At 37.9% G+C, this 19,177-nt stretch overlaps 2 protein-coding genes across 5 annotated transcripts; one reads left to right on the top strand and one right to left on the bottom strand.

Annotated features, from left to right (window-relative positions):
- Positions 1-2: 2 nt before the first annotated feature.
- Positions 3-11,207, bottom strand: si:dkey-103i16.6 (uncharacterized protein LOC557125 homolog). 3 transcript variants are annotated; one of them, XM_044124561.1, is made up of 8 exons: positions 10,958-11,207; positions 3,585-3,801; positions 3,204-3,422; positions 2,826-3,058; positions 1,935-2,035; positions 1,693-1,854; positions 1,387-1,599; positions 3-429 (listed from the first exon to the last, which is right to left on the bottom strand). In XM_044124561.1, exons 2-8 carry the CDS (start codon positions 3,791-3,793, stop codon positions 268-270), a joined length of 1,299 nt encoding a protein of 432 aa, XP_043980496.1. In that variant the 5' UTR covers positions 3,794-3,801; positions 10,958-11,207; the 3' UTR covers positions 3-267. The 3 variants fall into 3 exon arrangements, with proteins under 3 accessions (XP_043980496.1, XP_043980495.1, XP_043980497.1); XM_044124560.1 differs by having other exon boundaries at positions 10,954-11,206; XM_044124562.1 differs by having other exon boundaries at positions 3-417; positions 10,954-11,204.
- An 814-nt stretch (positions 11,208-12,021) lies between these two features.
- tmem263 (transmembrane protein 263) lies at positions 12,022-18,662 on the top strand. Of its 2 annotated transcripts, none has more exons than XM_044124555.1 (3): positions 12,022-12,493; positions 15,330-15,396; positions 17,512-18,662. In XM_044124555.1, the coding sequence occupies exons 2-3, from the start codon at positions 15,330-15,332 to the stop codon at positions 17,796-17,798; spliced, it is 354 nt and encodes a 117-aa protein (XP_043980490.1). In that variant the 5' UTR covers positions 12,022-12,493; the 3' UTR covers positions 17,799-18,662. The 2 variants fall into 2 exon arrangements, with proteins under 2 accessions (XP_043980490.1, XP_043980491.1); XM_044124556.1 differs by lacking the exon at positions 12,022-12,493 and adding an exon at positions 12,533-13,048.
- Positions 18,663-19,177: the final 515 nt, after the last annotated feature.

The raw sequence follows: 19,177 nt of genomic DNA, 5'->3' as shown, positions 1-19,177 counted from the left end.
TCTTCTTTGCAAAGAGAAACATTTATTAAATACTGACCAGTGAATGATTGAGATAAAACAACTTTATTAGCCTCAGATATAAAATCACTTTGGGGAATATTTACTAGTCTTCTGGATGGAAACTAGATCAACCACCTTATATCTACATATAAACAAAATAAACACTTCACATTGACTATGAAAGATGTGAAGCAAAGCAAGCTGCATATTTACAGAGCAGCTGAAATTAGTTTCTCCTGAACCTTTGTTGTATTGTAGGCTGAGGAGTTATTTGCTTGCTCTTGAAGACGCAGAGCTTTTGCTGTCCGTTTCTGAGTCGTTGTCCTCGCTGCAGCTTCCTTCAGCTCCTGGTCTGGATGTCTTCACGTCTTCTGTCTCTGATGAAGATGGTCCATTGGTTACCACAGGAGGAATGCCCTGCAGAAAGGACTTCATCTCAAATAATCAAGTTTATACATTTGTTACAGCAAAGGCCCTTCAGTAAGGGGTTGCTAATAAAACAATTGTTGCCATTTTCCATTAATTTTTGCATTAGGGTGGATCTGGTGCTGCTTTGAGGAAACACAGGTTGTTCTAATATAGGTTTTTAGCTGGTCTTTATTATTGGGTATGGGAGCTGAACTATAAATCAATAACAATTATCAATAGATAATACGTCTCATAGAATTTTCAATATTCAAAATCATCTTCCTAAAATAATGAGTAAGTCAATTTTAGTCAAACGTGACTTTGACCAGAAAAAATAAATAAATAAATAAAATCACCTCATTTTACTGCCAAAAGATGCTTTAGGCCATTATTTTAAAAAGGTAACACAAAGAATATTCACTGAGCCGCACAGCATTCTGGGGTATGTAGGCAGAGAGAAAGATTTTAGCTGTTCAATTTCACAACTTTAGATTTTCTATGACAACGGTTTTCAAACCCGGACCCCAGGACTCACTGTCCAGCATATTTTAGACCTCATGAAAAATGCAGTGTGAATGTAAGCTGAATATTTTAAGTGAAAATTGCAGACGCGTTTGAAGTGAACAGCAGAGAACTTAAACGAATGTAAGAAAAAGGCAGAAACAACAGAATAAAGCAAAATCCTGCAAAACACAAATACAAAAAACTGTAGAAGAATAAAACCTTCAGTCAATATCCAAACTCCCAGCCAGAGACTTGGAAAAGCGTGCAGAACCCTGTTTACAAAGCTAAGAGGGGCTGGAAGTAGGGTTTGAATTAGCGTTGTATTTAAATAGCTGTGTTGAAGCACATATATGAGCTCTATGAACAGAATGGGAATAAAACTTAATGTCTATCCAACTGTCTAATCAATCTATTTAAAAGACTTTTGAATTCAGTTAAAGAAATAAATAAACGTTTTGCTGATGTAGGACTCACCAACTTATCCTGAGACCTTATCATTTCTTCGATTTCACCGCTCCAGCCAAGGATCTCTGCGAACCTCCTGACCGAGTCTGCCAGATCCCCCAGCTCCATGTGGTCTCCTCTCCGCAGCGGGACCCTCTCAAAGGGGCCCACAGCATGACGGTTCAGGAGCAGGCGCGGCACAGTGGAGCGCACCGTATTCACCAGGCTAGCAAAAGGCTCGATCTGAAAGCAAAAATCTTCATTAAAGATCAGATGCGATTCTGATTTTACGACAGACAAAAAAAAAAAAGAAGAAAAAAAAAAGTTGGAGCTCACCTTTAAAGAAGTCCCCATAATGATGAGAAGGTCCGCTTTGGGGAAGTCTTTCGTGTGGAGAAAATATTTCTGTGGGAGGTCTTCTCCAAAAAACACAACATCTGGTTTGACAGTAGCGGCGCAGAAGGAGCAGGTGGGGATGTTGTCAGTCATTATAGCAACCTGCAAAACACACAAGAGAAAACATCACACAGCTGAATAAATCAGTGGACAGCATTCGGCGGGTTGTGGACTCGACGTACTTTAGCCTCTTCAGCAGGATACGGCGTGTAACACAGGTGGCAGGACGCTGTGGCAAAACTACCGTGGGCCTCCACGAGTTTGTCTTCGGGGATGCCGCACACTGAGGAGAAGAACGCCACGTTAATTTACTGAGACGAAGGCAGAAAATCAAGTCAAGAGGCAGGAGAAAGCTGTTCTAATGAACACTTAGTTTTTTAAAATCAGCTTTACTGAGTTTTTGTTTAGTAATCGAATCTCAGTAGTTTCAAAAACCAACTTCTTTCATAAATGTCCATGTTTGTAAAATCAAAGCAGTGTTATCCCCACCCAATGACTGAACCTCCATATCTCTGAGTTTCTATTAATTCATGACAAATTACAACTTAAACTTGAAATGATTAGGAAAATGTGAAACTGATGGTATACATTTTAGCTTTAAAACAAAAAACATCTTCAATAATGTTTTTAATCAATTATAAACCTGTTTAAATAATGCTGTAAATGTATTAATTCAATATATTTAAATGATGCCACACATAACATTGAATACCTAATAGAAATGTATTCATTAAGTACGTCAATTATAACTGGTAGCTATAAGAGTTATGTTTCATTTTTATGTACCTTATTAAATATCTTTACTGAAGTGATTAAGGTCCTAGATAAAGTTTAGGTACCTGAGGTTATGAAATGTTTTGGCTTGAAATATAGAATTAGGGAAAACCACAGACTTTATGAGAAAGAAAGCAAGAAAGAATAAAAGCACAAAAGGAAAATTGTGACAATAAATTGAAAAGAAAAAAAGAGGAAAGATGGAAAGGAGGATGGAAGGTGGGATGGACAATAAAAGCATAATAAAGTCTGAGACAGCGTTGGAAGATATTTGGATGTTTGTCTGTGTCCTAACTCACCTTTTTCCAGCCCATCGATGTTCTGCGTGTACAGGCGGAGCAGCAGACCTTTGTGGTGGAGCATGCGGATGAAGTAGTGGATGTAGTTGGGACGGTGGCAGCCAGGATACAGAGCCTTGGCCAGGGAGAAGAAAGGCTGGGGGTCGTTGGAGAAGTAGTCGATGTTGAAAATGGCCTCAGGGTAAGGGATGTTGTACTTCTCCAGGTTGGCGTAGAGACCTGTTCCTGGAGTCCTGGAACCAACATGGAGCTCTCGTTAAGACATGTCATGAAAGAAATCCAAAGTCAGAACAAAAAACAAGATTTAAAAAAAAACTCCACAGCTGAGATCACACTGACTAGGTGTGAAGTCATAAATCGAAAACAGGAAATACGGACCGGAAGTCTGGGATGCCGCTGGGTGTGCTGATTCCTGCTCCTACCACCACCAGTATGTTCTTACAGCGGCCCAGTTTCACAAGCCGAGCCACCGACAACAGGCCGCTCCGGGAAGAGGACTTCACCGGGAATGAAGATGGAACGATCTGATCAGATGTGGACTCAGAGGACGGACAGCCCTGCATGGGAACACTGCCAGCTGCGGACATCGTTCCTTTACTGCAGGAAAAACAAAAAGGTCCTGGTGTAGTTTACAAAAACACTGACAGGCCTTATTCTTATTTTAGTACCACAACAAAAATTAAGGGGAATAAATCCAGTATTACTCCTGTTCTATTAGCTGTACTTTCAAAGCGTGTGGCTGCAGTGACATGTTTTCACCTTGTAGAGTCCGGTCTGCTCACACTCATCAGGCTGAGGTCCTGAGCGAGAGCCGAGTCAGGCTGCTTCCTCCGTTGCTTTCCATACGGACCCTGCCATGAGTCCTGGGGTTCTGCAGGTTCTGGATGCCTGGTCTGGGATCTGGAGCTGCGGGTTAACCTGGTTTCTGGAGGCTGGGGAACTTTTCTATTCCTACTGGACCTGTTCATTCCAACGCCTGGTAAAACGTAAGAACAACAGGGAGTTCTAGTTTTCATTTAGTGTTTTTATACATTACAGATTCACAACAAATGTTCCCTCTAGCTACTTTCACTTTTAAGAAATCAAAATCCCAATTAATGTTCAATTAACCGGAACTCAATCCAGTTGCAATAAGATCTCAGTCTACAGTTTATTCAGGAACGAGACACAGCTAAACAAATTAGCACTGCGCTAGTAGTGCTTTCTTTAGGAAAGAAGAGAAAATGAGCACAACTTAATAATAACATCAAACGTTCTCTTGGTTGGTTTGTCCAGAAGAGAAAAACAACTTCACACAAAAGAGTTGGCTTGACGTAGCTCAGATGAAAGGAAAAATAAAAAATAAAAATCACACACATTTAATCCAAGCTCTCTCTGTGATTTGTTCTCCTTCAAAGAGAATCGTTTGTTGGGCTTTTTACGTTTGTTCTTCTGTCATTCTGTTTGTATTTAGTTTTACAGAAAATATTATTATTCGCTGTTTCTGGGTGAAGAACTTTTTCCAACCACAGCTGTTCTCAGATGTGCTATATAAATAAATTTGATTTGATTCTCACCAAGGAGACAGAGCAACACAAAAAGCAAGAGTGCTTTCTATGAGAAAACCCCCCCAAAAAGTCCCCTCCAAGAAAAAAAATGTGCAAATGTACAGCAACAATAGCTCTGCTGCAGCTTAACACATAAGCACCAGGTCACTAGTACTTTCTATAGAAAATAAAAACCAAGAGCACATATAAACTAAAAGGCAGGACAATTTATTTCAGTGTTTTTGTCCTGGAAAGAAATGCGGTTAAACACACAAGTTCTGATCCAGAAGGCAAAGCAAAACTCAAAGATTACAGTTGACTTTTTCTTTCCCAAACAAACTGGAATTAAAAAGTTTTTTTTGACTAACTTTAATAATCTAACAGGCTTATTAGATACAAAATGTTTTCAGTCATTTAATTTTCAGTTGCCATTCTTCCTCGTCCTCATGTTGTATTTAAAAAGCTGTTACACACTGAAATCATCCCGACATCCTTTTCTCCTGAGTCTCTTTACACAGAGGGGAAGCTGAAATGTTTTAAAACTGTCAACAGCCGAACAAAAGCTAATGGCTGCAATATATTTACCCCCCTCCTCATTCTCTCCATAGCTGCTATGCTAATACAGTCCACAGCTGTGGCAGCTTTACTGCTCAGGGAAAGCGGAGCGTAGCGCCGAGAGGTGAAGGGGAGGGAGTGAGAGTTCAAAACAGGGGTGGGATGAGGAAAAAGAGAAAAGTTGATAAGAGTCAACAAACCCAGCTGGGTGAGCGGGGGAAAAGGCGCCCATACAGCCCCACAATCACATTGAGGAAACCAGCAGAGGGTGGTGGGGGCAGAGGAGATAAATGATATATAGGCGAGCTTCAATAAGGACGGAGCCCAAGGAGGAGGGAGAAGGTTCACCTAAAACTATTCCATGCTTTTAAAGAAAGTTGGAATAGCTGAGAAATCCGGCAGAAACAACAAAGAAGTGGACAAAAAGGTTTCAACAAGTGAATCTTTCATGAAACAAACTTTCTTCTACATCCACTTAAAAGGAGACAAGCCATAAAAAGGATCAGAAAAAATTAAGAGTAGGGTTGTACCGATTGTGTTTTTTTTGGCAATCCCAGATTACCAATCTTTAAAAAGCCTGACCTGCCGATTCCGATTTTAGCTATCAATTCCGATACCAATTTTTTGTCTGAAATGTGACTAAAATACAGTAAGAAAGTCACTGAGTTGGCAACAGTAGGGTGACTATTGTTAACTGTGAGGTTTGTCTGTCAGACAAACCTGGCAGACAAAGGACAGTGGTTGATTTTTAGACATTGGCTGAGGTAGATAAGATTGGTGGATAAGATTGGCCGATCACCAATCTCCCAAAATTAAGGAAATCATCTGGAAGATAAATCGGTGTATCTCTAATTAAAACTCTTCTATTTCAGAAAAATACTTCCACAGTACCACCAGGGAGGTATTTCACATTACCGACCATTACTGAGTTTTTGTCAAGGCAATTCCTACGAGATTCAAAACGGAGCTCAGGTGCATCTGATTTCCAAATATCAACCTACAGATGCTTCTGGAGCTTGACTGCAATCCAGCTGTGAAAAATGTAGTTGACTGAACATAATTTGGAAAAGAATGCACCTGTTTCTAGTGTCCAACAGCTGACTTTATACAAGATCAGAAACCAGGCAATGAAGCCAGAAAAACTGTCAAAAAATGTTTTGGCAGCATTGTCATCCCAAAAAGGGCCATGGTCTTCAGGATTAAATATGGAAAACACCTGGAAAGAGCCTTCTCTATATCTAACTGGACCAAATCGAGTAGACAATGAAGAAAAGATGACCAAGAACCTTTATGACTAAAAGGTTCTTGGTTGCTTCTTGGAGCTCCAGTGTTTCTTTCAGAGGTCAACCATTGTTAATTCATTCCACCAATCATACAGGAGTTCACAGCAGAGCGGCCAGAAGGAAGAAAGTCATCAAAGGGCACATGGCCACCCACTTTAATTTGACCAAAACCCACCACAGAAATGGCAAGACCCGAAAAAGACAAATTTGTCTGATGTGATGAACTAAAAAAGGTGTTATGTGTGGAGAAAAATAGTCAATGTTTAGTACCATATATCATGATAAGTTTATCAGCCACGTCCAAGAGTTTGGTGATTAGTTTTTGTGATCAGCGCCTAAAGACAGAGATTTGTCAAGAAAACTAAGGCGATGATTAATCTTCTGTTATGATGATGACCTCAAAGACACAGAGCAAAGGTAACAAAGCAGACTGGACATATTTGAGTTGTGTGGGCCAGTCAGAGCTTGGACTTGAATACAATTCTCTGGAAAGAGCTAAAATGGCCGTCTACTGACTGTTCCCATTTAGCCTGACAGCTTAAAAAGATCTACAGGTTTGCAAAGACAAACCCAAGAAGACTTGAGGCTGGAATTGCTCCCAAAGATGCTTTAACAACATTTTAACCCAAGGGCAATAAAGCTATTTTAGGAAAGAAAATCTAGACCAAGTTAAAGGATGTGAAAAGTCTATTAGATAAAAGCCTTAATACTAGAAAACCCTAATTTAATTATATGAAACTCAGTTTTTAGAAAGTTATTTATTGAGCTTAAAACAGATAAATCTTGCGTTTAAGAAATAGAAGAGACAACCATCCCAATTCACTACTTTCATTTAAGGTCCTCAATCTTTTTACTCCTTTAAGACTGAAGCCCCTGCATTACTAGAGCCCCCTCCAGCCCCTTCACATCCTACAGAACTATTAAAAACAGTAGGAGGGTGAGGGTCTCTGCTTTTGTCTGGTCTGCTCTCAAAAAGACACTGCTGAGTACAGGCAATAAATCACAGGCCCAGTTATTAAGGTTTCTCACAGATGGTGTGAGCAACCATCACACAGCATCTTAACAGGACAAATACCCTCTCCAAGTATGGTCGCAGTTGGATAAGTTGAATTTCTTTTACTTTGCACGAGCACAGAAGTAATTTTTTTGTAAATACAATTGTTCAAAACACCTGAAATCCTTCCATTTTATTAGCTAAAGCTCTAAATGTTTGCAGATGCTGTTATTATTCTTTAATGACAAATAAATCCTTGTATAAATGACAAAGGGCATTATACGGATTTAGAAGCCCCCCCCTACTTGCTTGCCCTTTCACACTTCTTGCTCTCGCAGATCTCCCAGATCGAAAATCTGCATGTCCCATAACAGGACCACCAGGATAGTGGCTGCTCATACGAGGGGATACAGTTATCTAATTAAGAGGGCCTCACAACACTGGAAACACCTCAATGATCACCTTCAAAACTACCCCACACCATCTCCTCGACTAAAAAGTCATGCTGTCTGATAATCCTTTCAAAATGCTGGAGGCTCAGACCAAAGGCCAAAAGCCGGCAAGAGAAAGTGGGCAACAAGTTGGTGCTAAAGCAACAAAGACAGCTAACCGGAGAACGCTTTAAGCAAATACTGATGTGTTTACCTAAAGGACACTCAATAGTATAATTATCAACACTGCATGAAGAGGAACGTATTTTAGTAATTGATTACTATTAGCTATTATTCTGATCATTAAGATGTAAGAAAAAAGGAGAAAATTTGCGATTCTGCAGATTTTTCATTTATCCACTTAGAAATACATTAAAAGATGCAAATAAACTAATAATTTTATTCCCATTGAGAAAATAAACATTTTATTGCAGAATATGCAGAATTTGAAACATATGAAGCTAAAACTACGCAAGTGAGAAGTTATGGGTAGAACAGATTTACAGACTTTTTTTTATTTTAAATGCAAAATGTATATATTTTTGTACAGTTTTGACTTAAATCACTGCTCTGGTTGTGTTGTTCTTTCAGGAAATGGTATATTTTGGAGTATGTATACTCCACTTAAGGATTAATCAACCTTTCAATAAACCAATTTATCACAATTAATCTTGTCATGCTATCTCTAGATGAAATTCAGGAGATGCACAAATCAGACTTCTGGTGGCCATTAAACCATTCTTTGTTTTATTTTCTCTTTGACAAAAGTCACAGTTTTGAACAGAAATTAAAGAATCACTGATCATTTCCACTATCCCTCAACACTATCCGATTTTCATTCAACTCAAAACAAAATTTAAAGGATACATCGTCTGTTGATGCCTACAAAAAATAGTTTTCAGTTTTGGTAAATGCAAGCAAATGATGGATGGATGGTCAGACTGGTTTGAAAACATTTCTTTTTTTACGTTCTGATGCTCTTCACTTTGTAAAGCGCTGAGCATTCGTGTCATTTTTGAGGATTATTTTGATTTCGAACATGATAGAAGTATAAAATTACACACATGAACAAGGAATGCAAAAGACATATTTTTGTACAATAATCTTAACTTGCTCAAAAAGGGATAGGAAGAAGAAAGAAATATTTTCAGATGGAGCCTTGTTATTTTGATAGAAAAATCATCCTTGTAAAGTCATTACAAGGATAATTTTAGTGTATCTTTACTCAGATTCCACTTTCTGCAAATTATTGCTACAGTTTAATTTAATTTTAAAGAGACAAACAGCTAAAATGTGGAGCTGGAGTCTGTGGGCTCAGCTCAGCTGCATCTTAAAGCAGGTTTGGCTAAGTTTAATGAGGTGCTTTTCTGCTGCAACCCCACCATTTAACCCTCCACTCACAGAGGAGTTGAGGACGGCTAACTTTGATCTCCCCCGTACCCCAAAGCCAGGAGACAACGACCAGCAGCCTGGTCGCCATGGAAAGCTCTTCATTACTTTGCTGAAGAGGCAACGGCTCTGTGTTCTCCCTCCCCACCTGCTCGCTAATGACATATCACTCTGTGTAGCATCTTTGTTGGCCTCTCTATTGACACAAAGCGCCGAGTCCTAATTTGTGTTAGGATGTTGTTTGCTCACACACAGAGGAAGGTGGGTGGAGGCGGAGGGGTTAAACTGGCCCAGTGGGTCGATGGCTAAGTAATGACTTGTCTAGTTGCCCCTCAAAAGACACACTGGCACTTAATTAATAATGTATCAGAAATCAATGTCAATTCTCTAAAGGTATAAGACAAGAGAATAAACTTTTTTTTTGTGCAAATTCCAGCTTTAAGTACTCTTGAACAGTAATTATCCAGTTGATCTTGTTGCAGAAGATAGAAGTGATGTTTATGATGATATTCTGTAAAAAGCTACACACACTTCCTGTTTACCTACAAACATATGTGAAGGGGAAAATCCTCTCTTGGAGAATTAAAATCTTGCAGTTCTGCAACTAACATGAGGTTTTTGGGGGTTTTTTCAAATAAAATGTAAACAAGCAGTACATGAGTTACTACCAATTAAATTATTCAACCATGTCTCAATATTATAAACGTGTTAAACTTTTCTAGATCCTGAACAACAACAAAAGCATGCCGAGTGACTGCAGTGTAAGCCCACACTGACACCTGCTGGTAGTTTAAGGTCATTACATAAGAACTGCTCATGGAAACATTTATTCAAATGAATAAATAAAACTAACAATTACATAAAGTAATTTACTGACCACACAATGGAGGATTGTTAGCGATAAGTGAGTTTACTGCTAACCACGAGTTGAATTTTCTTGCCATCTCCAATGATAAATTCTGGTCTATATTCACAATTAAATTTAAAAATACTTTATTAATCCCAAAAAGGAACGTTATTGTTGTAGTGTCTTGAATTAGTTAAATTTCTCCGGTGGGTCATTGTAGGTGGGGACGGCTGGGGGCAGGAAGGAAGGATGTAAGGAAGAAAGGATGGAAAAGGCACAAGAAAGGACAGAAGGGGGAAAGGGAAGTAAACAAAAGGAAGGAAGAAGGAAGGATAGACAAAGACAAAAAGTGAATGAATACAGGCACAAGTAAAAAAATGTAGGAGGGAGAAAGAAAACATGCATCCAACAAAGATGGAAAAAGGAGGGCAAGAGACAAGAAAAGTAAGTCAACAAAAGGCAAGGACATGAGGGAGAGAAAAATAAATACAAGGAAGGGAGGATAAAAGAAAACATGCTATACATTGGGGAATAAATACAGAAAACATTGATATTTTTCCATATTTTTGTTTTCTCCATCTATTTTTGTCTTTTTTTTTGGGGGGGGGGGAGGGGGGGGGTTCAATTATTTTCCAAACTTTTCTGATAAATCTGCTCCACAAATTAATTTATGTTTGTCTGCAGATACAGTTTGAGAATTACCCTTTTTTCAAATCAAATACTTTTGAAAGCTTTAGTTCATACCTTCTGTGCTTTGAGTCACTTTAAATTATACAAAAACATCTCCTGACCACAGAGCATATAACAGATTTATTGACAATTCAGCAAACACTTTTAGCTGTAAGGGCGTAACTGTAACAGCAAAATGTTTTTGGTCGCACCTATAAACTGCAATACAGATAAACAATAAGTATATTTAAGTTGATGCTAAAAACTGACAATGAGGAATTGGAGAAAAAAAAATCTACTGAATACAATAGTTCACCATTCTTCGGTAAGTTGGTGCTGAAATACTTCAAAAAGGTAAACAGGGATCGTGAAAATTGAAACCTAGACCAATCATAGCTTGGGTTTTCTCCCATTGCGGTGTTACAAGGAGTTACCTGCCTGTCTCCAGACTGCTCGACGAGAGATGCAGGCAGGCAGTCTGAGCTGCTTCAGCCTGAATGCTTTAACAACCAAACGGAAGCTCGCTCAGCGGCTGTGACGCTAAAATCCACAGTGGAGCTCCGTCACTTGTGGCGCTCAGGTCAGCAGAATTGGGTTTGCTTCTTTTAAATTAATCTGTCTTCCTCTCAACCAGACGCAGGAAATCTGCATGGAGTCTCTACTGAAGTTTTACGGAGCAGAGGTCTCACTCCGCTGTTTATTCCGTGGACTAAATAAGTCCTCAAGAACGAATGCAGGAGGGAAACGAGAATGGAGTCACATGACGCAGTGTTTCCGCTTTTAACTCCAATTTCTCAGAGTTATTCAAATCTAAAAGAGTGGATACACTTGTTCATGCATGTCATCCTAATTTGATGATAAACTGCTGTTGAATCTTTCGTTAATATGTTGATCTTAAATAAATAATTAAATAAATAATGTTTTCCTCCCAGTTAGAGCTTTCTAAAGATCATAAATGTTGCTGGAGACCATTGGAAACCATGCTGCTGGTGATTTCTGTATTTTATGGGACTCTGACATATTTATAAGACACAAAGAATAACGAATGTGACACATAAACATCAGATTCAGATCTACTAAAGAATAGAAAAAACATAGCAAGAAAGTAGACTAATCTAAAAACCTTGGTTTGTCCAAGGGATACAGAGTCCTTCAATATCCTATTTAGATACCTCAGAAGACATATTTAGTTTTACTATATTACTATAATTTTATTACATTAAATATAGATCTCATGGGAAATTTTTAATTATTTTATACCTCAGATGGGAATTATTAATGAACCCGATCACAATGTGCCAACCATAGCATTCTTGTCTGTGGTTCCAATAATCTATCATAGAAACATTATTCTCGAGGAATGGTAGAGACTCATCTCCATGTAAGAGACGATCTTGACATGAAGGCCGCAAAAACGCCTAATCGTCACTTCCTCTTTGAGGAAGAGGCGGTGCTGCTGTATTTTGATCAGTTTGGTAACGCATGAATGATTCAATTCATTTGAAAGGTTTATTTTGTACCCTCCCGCCAACATTGAGTGACAGATTGGGTGAGGGCCGGGGGCTGGTCTTTACAGATTATACACATTTAATCTCTTCATTTGCAACCCCCCAAACCTTCCATCAGTATGTGTTCAGAATTATTAGTTAAATAAAAAGCAATGCACTTTTTTGATACACTTTAAAAGGGCATTTATGATAATCCATGTAATAATGTAATAATTTCAGCAGATTCAGAGATCCAGTTTTAAGACTGTACCGGTGTGTGTGTGTGTGTGCTTTGTGGGTGGAGATTGAGAACCTCCTCCTAAAAACACAGTCAACACCAGCCAGCTTCACTCCCTGCAGCACCTTTGTTATTTCTAAATTTGGGACTGCAACATATTTTTTGTATTCATCATTTCATTTACTTAGTCTCACAATTTTCCTACAACTCATTGGATTTCTTTTTTCGACTAGCCACTATTACAGCAAGGTAAGTGTTATTTTGGACCGTTAGGGATCAGTTTTGTTTAACGAGTCAGCCATGAAAACTTGACTACAACCAGTTTTGTTTTTTGTTTCTTTTTTGGAAAACTAAGAGCCATGACGTTATAACCACAGATTCAGGGCGAACTCGGACGTTTATTTCAATTTCGGCAGAGTAAACGGAGGTTTGGATGGCGAACGTTATTGTGTAAAACCGTTGAAAATCCGCGAGCGACGTGACGTACGAGCTAGAAGATTCTACACATTTAGAGAGAGCAATTACAGTGGTTGAAAGCGTCGACCACACGCAGAGCGATAACGTGTCTTTAAAGTCATATAATTTGGGGTTAACTGTGTTAAAAGCCGTCTAACAACGCATATCTGACTCTACGAGAATGTGTGTAGAAGTTGACGTTCGTGTAATGTTTCAGGCAGCTAGCATAAATTGTTTTGACTTGGTTTGTTACTTTTTTGGAGGGGTAAACTCGTACAATTATATATTTAGAATCCACTCAAGGAATGATTTAACGTTCATCAGTTAATTCACGACGCAACTTCCTGAGTAAGTTTCCCTTTGTGGTTATATTTTACAACGATCATCTCTATTTAGGTTATGTTATGAGCTTTTAGATGGACGTGTTATTTTGATCTGGGCTTAAATACGGCGACAATTATGTAGAGCAGCCTTTTAAAATGCAAATTTTGCCTTCAGATTTCATATACCTGAAGTTAGATGTCCAGGTTTGCAAAATATGTCATATCTCTTAATGCGACAGAAATTGTATGATTATTGCAGTCCCTTTCATTATCTGTTATTAATGTCAGAAGGGTTGTCAGACTTCTTCTGTCTATTTAGTTCAAAAAAGTGACACCAACATGTAATATGGATTCATTACACAAAGAAGAATATATACTCATTTATGGCTGAAGGTTAGTGGAAACCTGAAATTCAGTTTGTACGATAAACATATTATTACATAAGACCAATAATTTACAGAAATGTCAGTCTACTGATCAGTATGTCCATGTAGTGTACACTAGATGCAATCAGTTCTCGATCTGGGAATACTACTTCAATGCAGAATGCAGATGACCAACCTGTGGTGTTGAGGCCACATTTCAGAAGAAAGGCTCTTACCTAGCCCCAGGAAAATGAAGACTGCAACATTGTTCAGTCATCTGAAATTCTTTCTGCATATAAATACCATGCTTACTTTTCAAAATCAAAGACCAAGAGTTTGGCGGAAGGGTGAAAAAGTTGCTTTGTGAATCAGCCTGCTTCCACAGATTATGATGAGTTGAGGAAACCCTTCATCCTCTAATGTTAGTTTATTATTATATCAAGTCCCAAGTCAGCTGTCTATCAGGAATTTTAGAGCATGACCTTCTTGATGTGCTTGATTGACCAACAAACTCACCTGATCTGAACCCATAAAGAATTTATGATGTGTTGTTGTGAGGATGAACATGAACAACACTTGACCCAACCATTCAGAAAGGCTGATGTTAAAGCAACCTGGGCTTCTTTAATAACTTCTGAATGTTTACCATCAAACATTTGCTAAATGTATTCTAGTAGAGCCAGATATCAAAAATGTGCTTTTGTTTATGTCAAGACAAAATACATATTTAGATATTGTCTAAATACAGTGATGGACTGGTGACCTGACCAGGGTTAACCCCGCAGGAGATAGTCCCCAGCGCCCCTCACAATCTTAATAGGGATATGCATGTAAGATGATGGATGGATATTGTTCAAATATATTAAATATTATATTATCATTATGTCCATTAATTTTGTTGACATTAATATGCTGTGAAAGTATGTATGTAAACTGTAGTAATTGAATAGTAGCATAAAAAAATGACATGCAGATTGTTAGAAGTTTATAATCCTGTTGAGATTCACAAATGAAAACTTAATTTCTCAGTGTCTAACTTTTCAATAAAAAAAAAAACATGCTAAAGTGAAACTAAGGAATTTTTTAAAATACAGAATTAATTAGTACATTTATTTTATCCCAGCAAAATGACTTCAATAGGAGTTTTTTGTCAGTATGATTTTATTCATCCCATTTGAACATGTTGTTCAGCTTAGTTCCAGACTATAAACAGGTCGGCCTTGTTTTTGGCATTAGTAGCACACCCAAAACACACTCCTTTATTTTATGACACATTGTGTGCTCACAGTAGCCTGTTGCGTAGTGCTGACATTCAGCCCCACTTTATTTTATATACCAGTCTCACATCTGACATTTAGTCTATTCTGGTGAAGGCTTTTGACTGCATACAATCTTGAAAGTACAACCTCTTCAAACTCTTAATGTTTTATGTTATTGTAATAACCTGACAGAATTAGCACAAACTCAGAATAGACAATACTTACATTACTAACTTGGATTTTTTTTATTGTCAAAATATAAGTCAAAATACTAACATGTCTGTTTTTTTCTGTGAACATTGTCTAACCTTTGTGGGGATAATAGTGGGATGTTAACTCCTGGAAAAGTCTGAAAGCTCCTAATTGTAAAAAAAAAAAAAAAAAAAATCACTTTTATTTAAATGGATAAGCATAATTTGTTTTCTAATGACCTTATAGCCCTTTCCATATGTTTTACCTCTAAGGTTTATAAGGAATAAGTTGTCTTTGCCTGTTTTACAGGTAGATATGTAAAACACTTGAATTATTTTATGCCAGGACTTTTCTCAGCACTCTGACAAAGTCACATTTTTAAACTAAAACCTGTTTATTGAAGAAGATAAAAATCCCTCCAGCTGTAATCGTCACTGCATACGTGTAACTACTTGAGTCACCTTAGTAATTTTGTTATGTTTGTACTCAGATGAGTCAGGCTGAGCAGGTGCCTGAGGACATGCCTGCATCCCACACAAATGAGCCAGAAGCTACAGGTAAGCTGAGCTCTAAATCTCCTTTGACACCTCATAAGACACTCAAGGGCAAGAACACAGTTAAAGTTTTGACTTAAACTGACGTTAATATTTAATGAAGGAAAAATTAATCAGGCTAAATTAATGTGAAGGCATGCTAAGTCTAAATCACAATGCAGGAATGCAGCTTTAAGAATCCCCTAAAACTTCTCTGACATATTTAAGGAGTCATATACAGAGAAGCATGAATAGCATTGAAGAAATATGTAAGCACTACAGGACCTGTTTTGATTATGGAAACATGCTTTCCATCACTGTTCTCCAAGTAAAAGCTCCAACATGTTTCAGAGTTATGTTCCTTTACCGTGTCAGTCATTAAATAAAACTAAACCTCTCCGCTTTGATTCAGTTTGAATGAGCAAAATCATTTATCTTTTCTAAAATAATGAGAGAGAAATGTTTTACATATTCCTGCAAGTCAGAATTTAGCATACAGTAAAATGTCTTTTAGCGTGCATTTTAAGTGTATGTTTTTGGTCAGTTGTTCAGGGTGTCCTTTTAGATGCGTCACAGTAGTTTGCTAGAATGTTCATTTATTGTACTTCACAGCAGGATTTGCAAGTTTCCCTCTCTTCCCCTCAACTGTAATAGCAGAGGTGTTCAAAATCAGTCCTGTGTGTTTGAATTTTTCTTTGTTTCAACACACCTGGATTAAATAATGGTTAATTTGCGAGCCTCTCCAGAACTTTGACGTCGTGATGAGGTAGTTGGAGCAGAGGCTCATCTAAACTTTCAGGATACCAGGCCTTGAGTAATGGAGCCGGACACCCATGGACGAGAGCAGAATAGAGTAGAAATGCAGTGCATGTCTTTAACACTGAAGGCATTTGCAAACTGTAATCTTATTTAGTGGTTGCTGCTGCTTTTAGATCAATAGCCACTTTCCTGACAGGTTTTTCAGGCCGTGTCGGTGTGTTACATGTTTCATTGTGGATGCAGACACTCTCAGCAACTTCAGCCTCCTGACAGGTTGTTTTAATTTGTCCTTTGGGTGGATATGTTATAAAAGCACATTCATCCTTCCTGAATGGTGCAATGGCTGGATATTTCCCTAGTGTTTATACTTCCGTATAAATGTTAAAACAGAAGAATGTGGCACCGTCAGGCGTCTGGAAAATGTATCCAAGGATGAACCAGACTTGTAGAGGTTCACGCTTCTCTTTCTAATACCTTTGCTGATTTATTTTGCTTATTTTATTTTATTTTTTTCACAAGATGTGACACAAGAAAGCAGTTTGAGGTGTACACTACAAAATGCCTCCGATTTACTCCAATGTAAAGTAAGTTATCAAAACTTAGAAAATACACAAACTCTGTAACTGGGATTTCCCAGATTGTTTAAATGTTTAGAAAAAAAAACCTCACCAACGCCAGCAGATGGCAGGATGTCCTAAATGATCGTTGTCTGTGAGAACTTCACCCTGGGTCTGTGCAGTAGCTTTTGCAGCACTGACTTCAGTCTCAATCCAGTTCTGGTGAATATTCCCCAAACTCTTGAATGGGCTTTGATTCACATTTATCTCAAGGCTGAAATGATTCTCTTGCTTCTGTGTCTTTCTCTACTACCCTTCTTTATTCCACTCATCTTCTATTAATGTAAACAGGCAGCCCAATTACCAAAGTCTGTTTGTGGCTCACCTTCTTTATATATAATACATAATATTATTGGCTCCCTGCTGGACAACTGACACATTAGCAGCCTTCCATATGTTTCTGTAATATAACATTTCTGTTAAAAAAAATAACAGATTTTATTGTCTTTATCTAATATTCTTATGTTGTTTATGTGTGTGTTGATATATGTGTTGGTATACTGAGTATTTTTGAATTAGCCTGAAAATTAATGAAGCAAACACTTGAAGCATTTCACTTTGTGTTTATGCTTTTGAATAAATCACTGACATAAATTAACTATTCATTGATGTTTTTATTTACGGAGATGCCCACGTAGTCACAGAGTAAACAATCCACCTTTCAGAAACAAATTCATCATTAAGGAAAAAGTAATAGTATTTATAACTTTTTGTCGTTGATTAAATCAATTCACAAAATGTTGGTTTTGTTGTTTTGAATCAGAGGCCAACAAGGACCATCCACAGACACAACCGGGGATGTTCGGCAGATTGGCGGGAGGGTTGTATGGAGCCACCAAAGCTACAGTGGGTGGCGTGACTTGGATAGGAGGAAAGAGCCTGGACCTCACTAAGACAGCCGTCTGCACTGTAGCTGCCGTGCCTGTAATGGGAGTGGGGCTGGTGAAGGGGGGAGTGTGTGCCGTGGCTGGCGGCGTGACCGCGGTTGGATCGGCAGTAGTCAACAAAGTTCCTCTAGGAGGCAGCAAAAAGAAAGACAAGTCTGACTGACATGGAGCAGAGGAGACTGGACACACAGCTCACACTCCTGTTGATGTTTTTACATTTGTAAGCGGGAGAAAAAGCAACTAAAGACTTAGAGCTGCAGTTTGCAAGTTATGTCGTTGTTTTTGTGTCATTTTTATGCAACTAGAGATAAAATTCACAATTGTTTAATTATGTTTTCAAAATTTGTACATAAGAGGAAAGCAATACAGCACACCTGTTGTCATTCCTTCTGAATCAAGACAATCGATGATGATCTGTGCCTTATAAGGAATTGTTACTTTCATCTCATCACTTTCAGCTGGTAAATACTAGAAACACTCTTGAGTCTGATTTCTAATTATTCCTCTTCAGATAAACACACGTACTGACAAATGATCAGATAAATCTGATCAAGGGCATGGTAGGTAAAGTCCAATTTTTAATATAGATTTTTATGGGTTGGTTTATTGTGCTTAACCTGAACATTTTGGTTCCATTTCAATGTGTTTGCTTCTCAGATGTATGGCTTCCTTGTGGTAATCTTCTCACCTTAGTAGAAGATCCCTGTTTAGACATTTTATTATTATTTTTATTACAATAAATGCATTTTATTACTGTGCAAAGGACTTTTTTTTCTTATCTGTATGCTTTCCTTTTGTTCTTCTTGTAAAATAAAGCTTAAAAGTTTTTCTAATTAAATTATGGAGGTAATTTTCTTGATTTTAGGTAAAAAGAAAATAAAACCCATAGAATTCAAATGCTTGAAGTTTCACTGCAAAATTGTATGTTTTAATAGTTGAAATGAGATTTTGTTTCTTCAGTAATTCAGGACTCATGTATTGCAGTAAATTGGTACTCTAGTAGCATTAAACTGATTCATTATAACAATTTACATGTAGTCAGAGCATAAGATTTGGTCAGCTGTGAATTATTTTTTAAATGAATGTTTATACGGAAAGTATGTTTTTATAAACCAATTTTTCAAGCCCCAAAAGCAATAGTTGGATACATAAAATTTTTTTTCCTGCAGCACAATAAAACATGCTTGGTTTCTGCTTGCTAAAAACCATTCATCTACCAGGCTTAGTCTGGTAATAACACTGGTGTAAAAGCAGAAAACAGAGTTGATGCTCTGGCAATACGCGCCACTCTTCTTCTTCTGCCATTTCTCCCTTCACCACACAATCAAATGCATACCACCAGCACTCCACCACGGACAATGTATACAATTCTATCAAAAAATTTTTTATTTGTAATTAATCAGAAATATTTACAACTGATTAGAAAATAATTAAGACGAGATAGGGCAGGGGTCTCAAACTCCAGTCCTCGAGGGCCGCAGTCCTGCAGTTTTTAGTGCCACAGGTACAAAACACTGGAATGAAATGGCTTAATTACCTCCA

This window comes from Gambusia affinis, linkage group LG08 (genome assembly GCF_019740435.1).
Source record: "Gambusia affinis linkage group LG08, SWU_Gaff_1.0, whole genome shotgun sequence".
In the NCBI taxonomy this organism is placed as follows: Eukaryota; Metazoa; Chordata; class Actinopteri; order Cyprinodontiformes; family Poeciliidae; genus Gambusia; species Gambusia affinis.
Note: the sequence above shows the minus strand (reverse complement) of the source record. Positions and strands in the feature narration are given on the sequence as shown.